This window comes from Lissotriton helveticus, chromosome 7, assembly GCF_964261635.1.
Source record: "Lissotriton helveticus chromosome 7, aLisHel1.1, whole genome shotgun sequence".
NCBI classification, from domain to species: domain Eukaryota; kingdom Metazoa; phylum Chordata; class Amphibia; order Caudata; family Salamandridae; genus Lissotriton; species Lissotriton helveticus.
In genome coordinates this window covers 28828801-28835248 of record NC_136068.1, presented here as the reverse complement: position 1 = coordinate 28835248, position 6448 = coordinate 28828801, and the positions used below count along the sequence as shown (strand labels likewise).

At 46.2% G+C, this 6448-nt stretch overlaps 1 protein-coding gene across 1 annotated transcript in view; it reads left to right on the top strand.

Annotated features, from left to right (window-relative positions):
• Nucleotides 1-1586: 1586 nt before the first annotated feature.
• LOC144768902 (uncharacterized) overlaps nucleotides 1587-6448 on the top strand; it is a 72611-nt gene continuing 67749 nt past the window's right edge. The window contains exon 1 of the mRNA XM_078652915.1: nucleotides 1587-1656. Coding sequence (XP_078509041.1) covers nucleotides 1587-1656 — 70 coding nt within the window. The remainder of the gene's footprint in view (nucleotides 1657-6448) is intronic.

Below are 6448 nucleotides of genomic sequence, written 5' to 3'. Positions count from 1 at the left end.
ACTCTCTGTGACATAATCTGGGGGCAAGGGTGAGTTCTTGGTTAGTTTTCTCTGTTTATGGGCACATTAATCTGAGACCCTCTGGTACCTTGTTGTTTATTGCAAATGCTAACTAGCTACAGATTCAAGAGATTTGAAGCCGTTTAAAGAGGCAGAGCAACGGTTACTCCGGGTCAATCAAAAACTCTGCGATAGTTAATGCAGGCCTTTAAAAAACAAGCTATAGGGTTCACACTAAATTCAGTGTTTAAGCATTGGAGAGCGAGAAGCGCCGGACGACAACGGCAGAGTCCCATGTGTTTTATTAGTGGAATAACCCATTGTCTCCGCGGATATTCATAGTAGCTACAGAAAAAGACAATATGTAAGAGTGATTGCTCTGATCGCTCATCGCAGGGGCAAGGAGAAAGATTACTAGACCAGTCATTACGCTTCGGAAAAGTTAACAAACGATGAAAGATGTTGAAGCGAAACCGGGTTAGCAAATACTTCCCCACCCAATACCCCTATATACCTTCCTGACTGTCCCTAAATGTTGTTTTGTTAATGTTAAAATATTGTGCAAAGTTATAATTATAGAAAAAGTAATAACATGTATACAATCGTATTTGTATGTGTGCTGCAGAAATAAAGAAATTGCTCCTTGTTGCACCAGCTTGAAGGGGTGCTGGATTTTGGTCAAATCCTGTATGCAAAATTATGGCAGGAGATCAGCAAAGTCGCTTGGGGAGCCTAGTTCGGTTCTCGAGGCCACACCTATTGTAGCTCTGAGTCGCCCACTCTGCTGTAATAAGCTACAGAGCGCTTCTGGTGGGGCCCCAGGGTCCGCCACAGTAGCTCAAAGGCAGTGCGGACTCTCCCCGATATGTGTCCAGACTTAAGAGATAGATTGCAATGACTGGAGCTCCAAGTAGATGATTCCATCTTCGTGTACATGTTGGCCACGCCCACACTAATTTTGCCCAAATACATGTCTACACCTCTTTGCAGATATGAGCTTGCGTCAAAATCCATGGGGGGTGCAAAGAAATGGCCATGGACCATTCGTGGAAAGCTTCCTCAAACTTAAAGCAGTGTAACACAAAGCAGAACATTGGGTCGCATTACTTTTGGGTACAAACCAACACAAATCACCATTTGACCAACCTGGAATTTGCTTCAGGTCTGTGTTAGATGAGTGATGCAAACTCGATGCTAAATCTGTCTGGATCTGGGCTTTTGTGTCTCCATGTCCTGTGTGATGTAGCAGGACTGCAAAGTTATAAACATAACCAAAAACCTGGTGACTTTTTCCTGCTAGAGAAGAGGAACTGACTTTGATGGAGAAAAAAACCCCATGCAGATGTTTTTCTTAGAAGAGTGACCAACTCTAACCACAGGCCCTGGGTTTTGACAGCTGATGAAAGGGAGGAGGCATTCTGCAGCAGAGGGCGGGAGGAGACTGTCTTGGGACAGGGCAAGAGCAGGCACTCTCACTGCACACACGACTGTAAAAGGATCAGATTGTGGAAGGCTCAGGAGTGCTGTCTCTGCAGACAGGGGAGTGAGGACACTGAGCTCTTCTTCCAACTAAAATTTGAAGCAAAATGGTGAATTCCCTGAAGAGCTGGAGACCGGGTGGACGTGTTCATGGTCGCTGGGGCTGGATCCACACAGGTAAGGCAAAGGACAGTGAGACACTATGACCGGTGCCTGTAGACCGGTGCCTGTAGACCGGTGCCTGTAGTTCCTGCACACAAGGTTCACAGTGAAACCTCCTGTCCTCTCCTCCCTGGGACCAGTTCTCCCATCTCTCATTGACATGTTCACCTGTTGTGCTGGTCACTGCAGCAGGGTGAGAGCCGACCTCCATCTTTGGGGGAGTCTTTGGGGGTGGGAGTGGGTGTAGGGGTGCACTGCCAGGCTGCGCCTGGAAATACATCCCCCTGCAGATGTTTAATAGGACTCTGGGGGTTCACTGCAGCAAAGGAGTCCTACAGGATGGTGGTCCACAGGGGCTGCCTCACCTGTGCCATTGTAGTGTCCCTTCTACAGGTCGAAGGATGACCGGAGCAGCAGAAACTGCCTCTCAAAGATTCCTAGAAATGCCTGCCAGGCTCACATCCCATCCTTCGACGGGTACTGTAGAGTATTTGGGGTTAGTTGATAGCGTTTGCCAGGTCAGTGTTTGTTTCTGTCCCCAGGCCTCTGTTTGAACTGTGAAGTGCAGCAATTATCAGTGCTCAGTGGGCCCGGCAGGACTCTGTGCACCGGTGCCACTGCACCTGCTGCACCAATGGAGACTAAGCTCCTGCCTATGTACAGTGCAGCATCAGAGGCTTGTTTGAGACTATTTACCAGGTTGGCTCAAAGTCCAGTCCCCTCCTGTCTCACACCCTGCAGTGAGAAATCCCAATTATAAAGGAAAAGGTTACATTAACAAAAGTGTACAGGTGTCTTCTCGAGATGAGAAAATCCCCAGACAAGTTCCATTCACCAAGCTTTTCAGAAGTGTTTTATCAGCGTGAGTGCGAATGTTTCTTCTATTTACAAAGATCAAAGGATTTTTATAAAGTGTATTCTGCTTTTCTCATGTTCATTCTATGTTGGAGACACTGAATTCATGGGAATGTGCTCCAAGAACTTGCAGCCCCTCTCTGTGAACAGGATTGAGGGGGTCCTCTGTCTATATTGGTTCTGAAGAACCTGAAAGTGCCTTTATTCTAAGAAAGTGCCATCCCCACACCTGCACCAAGTCCCAGCCCAGTCATGGACAGGGCTGAGTCACTATCAAAGAGGTCATTATTAATAGCAGGTTTACCTGTTTGGCTGCTGAAATTTATTCAAGGGTACATTCCTTATCAGACCTGGTAATTACCAAGCACAATATATATTTCACCACTTTCTAATAGGGCTCCTTGCACAAATATTCAATTGTGTATGAGTTACAATTTGCAGGGACACTCATAATGAGGACTTTAATCAGAAAAGCATAAATATCAAAGCTGTCATAACTTTTCAAACTTCAGATTTCAAACAATTTTTCTCACCTAGTTCAGGGTCAATGATTTGCAAATCAGAAGGTTCAGAAAATGAACTGCTCAGGCAGCAGATGGAAGCTGATAAATGTCGCACAAAATGTCAAATGAATTTGAATTTCCGTGACATAGATCAGCTGCTGGGTTTAGTCTATAAATAAATACAAGCATTGGCATAGCCAATAGGTATCGCCTTTGGGACCTTATAAGTGTTTAGCCATGCAACAGTTAATGTTGTTGAACCAACGATATTGTGCTGCATAACTAAATACTTGTAAGGTCCCAAAGGCGAGACCTATTGGCTATGCCAATGCTTGTTTTATTTGGTTTGCTGCCGTTCTTCAATAAAAAAAGATTTTTTTTTAAAGTGATGGAAGGAAAGCTTGAAATAATCTCCGCCACTGGTCACCCCGGCCTCATCCCAGTCCATTATTTTTCACAACTTGCCACGTCAGTTTGGACCCAGCCATATGCAAATCAGTTGTGAGACTCCAGTGGGAGCAGTTCAGCCCGAACAGCCAAGTCATGACTCTTGCATGACAGCTGGCATGCTCGCATACACCTTTCAGACAGCTTGAGTAATTACTGGACCTACCAGCATGACAAAACATTAGACTGCACACTGCTCCTGCTTGGGGTGTCTTTGCATGACTGCTTGCATCATTGTTAGATGTTGTTCAGTTTGCAAAAAAGATGGCATAACAAATGTAATGTCCGACTGCTTACACATTGTGTGGGAACTACGCAATAAACAGCAGGACAGTTTTAACCCAGTATGTGTGATGAAGCCTTTAATATCAAACAGCCCCACTAGGTAAAGTTCTATCTGTCCTCTAAACGCTTCAGACACTCCTCGGTATAGAAATCGTCCTGCAAATGCCACTACAGTGCAGCAAACACAGGGACACTGCCTGTGGTCCAGTTCTGTAGATCAGATCGTGGTTGTAAGGCTTGGCACTGTTTGTTGTCCAGTCCTATACATCGGATCGATGCCTTGTGTTTTAAAAATAGTAATAAATAATGTGCATTGCCGGTTTATTTAACTGGTTCCAGGTAAACAGATTCCTTCTTAGGGTAATGAAACGTTCCTTTTGGTTGTCTGCCTGAAGGGGGCAGTATGGTACACAGATCATTTCGGAAAAAGTGTTCTTCGTGGTTCGAGATGATTTTCTCCATAAACTGGCTGCACTCTGTGTAAACGTTGAAGCGGGATGTTCTCTCTTATACATGTAACGTTGTGAAACGACTGAGCCGATTACAATGACAGGTTGTGCAGTCCTCGCTCACAATGCTCACTCATGTGGTAGGGTGACCAACTGGCATTGGTGCAAACTGAGGACGGTGAGTGTAAAAATTCAGGACAAAGGGTCACAATTCAGGACACAAATTCAGGACAGGAGGTCAAAATACAGGACAAAACTTCGGACAATTTGATATGTTTTACAGACACATCAGAGGTCACGCAATAGTATATAAGTAAGCCCAGCCATATCCAAACATATTCAACCATTTGCAAACCTATGCATCATGTATCCTTCCATCTATCATTTCACTCATCCATTCCTTCATCCACCCTTTCACCCTATCTATCTGTACACTCATCCATCCACTCTTCTACCCATCCATCCATTCACTCATCCATCCAGCCATTTACCCTTTCACCCATCCAGCCATCCTTTCACTTACTCATCCATCCACCCAGTCACTCATCCTTCCACCCATCCACCCTTACAGTCATCCATCCATCCTCCCTTTCTCTCTCCATCGACCCTTTCACTTAGCAATCCTTCCTTCCATCCATCCACCCATCCATCTACTCATCCACTCATGAATCCATCCATTGCCCCTATCACTCATCCATCCTTTCTCTCATCCATTTATTCTTTCACTCCTTCACTCATCTATTCATCCTTTTGTCCATCTACCCTCCCTTTCACTCACTCATCCATCCTTACATCCACCCTTTCACTCATCCGTCCATCCATTCACCCTTGCACTTATCAATTCATCAATCCATCCATCATTTCACTCATCCATCTACCCACTCGCTCACCAACCACTTTTTCACTCATCCATCCACCCATTTACCCATCCAGCTCCCCTTCCACCCATACATCCAGCTATTTACCTTTTCTCTTTTCCATCCTTCCACTCACTCATCAATCCATCCATCCTCTTTCATTATCCATCTATTCAATCTTTCATTCATCCATTCACCCTTTCACTAGTTCATCCAGCCATCCAGCCATCTCTTCACTTACTCACTCGCCGACCTTTCCATATTAATTTTGAGCTGAGCCTTTTTGAGAAGAGGCCCATCAAGAACTTCACCCTCGCTGCAGGAGCCATTCCAGGACTGGAACAGAAGCCACCGAGGGCAGAGACAGGATCCACCACAGGGGGGGACAGGAGCCATCACAGGCGGGGGGGGACAGGAGCCACCACATGGGGAGACAGGAGCCATCACTGGGGGGGGGCAAGAGCCATCACAGGAGGGGGAACAGTATCCATCAGGGTGGGCACAGGGGTGGGCATGCAGTATTCTAGTACCATCTTGGTCTCTTCCAGGGTGGGGTAGGGCTCCTCACTCCCTCCTGGATAAGACAACGAGAAGACAGGCTCTCTTTCCAAAATGTTAGTTTTGCCATCCCCCACTGTGATGTACAGTACTTAAAGGAGATACTCCTAGAGAACTGATTTAACTGATTGTCCTCCATACTTTGTTAACCTGTGTGGGTGTGATTGTGCCATTTCTTTATTTTATTACATTATAGACTGCATGTTTGAAGAACCGAGTTTTGTTTACAATTTATTGACAGTAATTAAGCTCTGTGAGGAGACCCACATGCTGCCTCAGTGTAATCAGGGCCGGTGCTAGGATGTTTGGGGTCCTGGGCAGAAAGGCAATGTGTGAAGCCCCTCTAAATTGCAGAGACATGGCTCATTCAGGGCTGTTTGCATCTGAATAGATGCCCCTGCTCCTGAAGCTGCAGCCCCTCCCTCTCAGTCACCTTCAAGTACCTCTTAACAGCTCATCAAGGGCTGAAGGTGTGAGGGTTGCCACCCCGCTGTGCCTCTCCAATGCTGCTGGGTATCTGAGCTTTGGTACTGCATCGGAGTCTGTTGCACCCGACCTCAACAGCTTCGGAGTCAAGAAGGGAGGTGGGTGGAAGTTTTGCCGGCTTTAGGCTGGTGCGACCAGTTAAAATCACGGACAAATGCCGTCCGTTAAAGAATCCTTCACGGACAACGGACAGACGGCCGAAATTACAGACTGTCCGTGAAATTTATGGACGGTTGGTCACCCTATCATGTGGTACTCTCATGGTTTTGTTTCGTGTGGTGCCGTTCCACCCCTCACATACTCAGTACAGCCAACGTGTTCCAGAGTTGGCTGGTACTTTTGTGGTTTTCACCAACCCTGCTGGGAG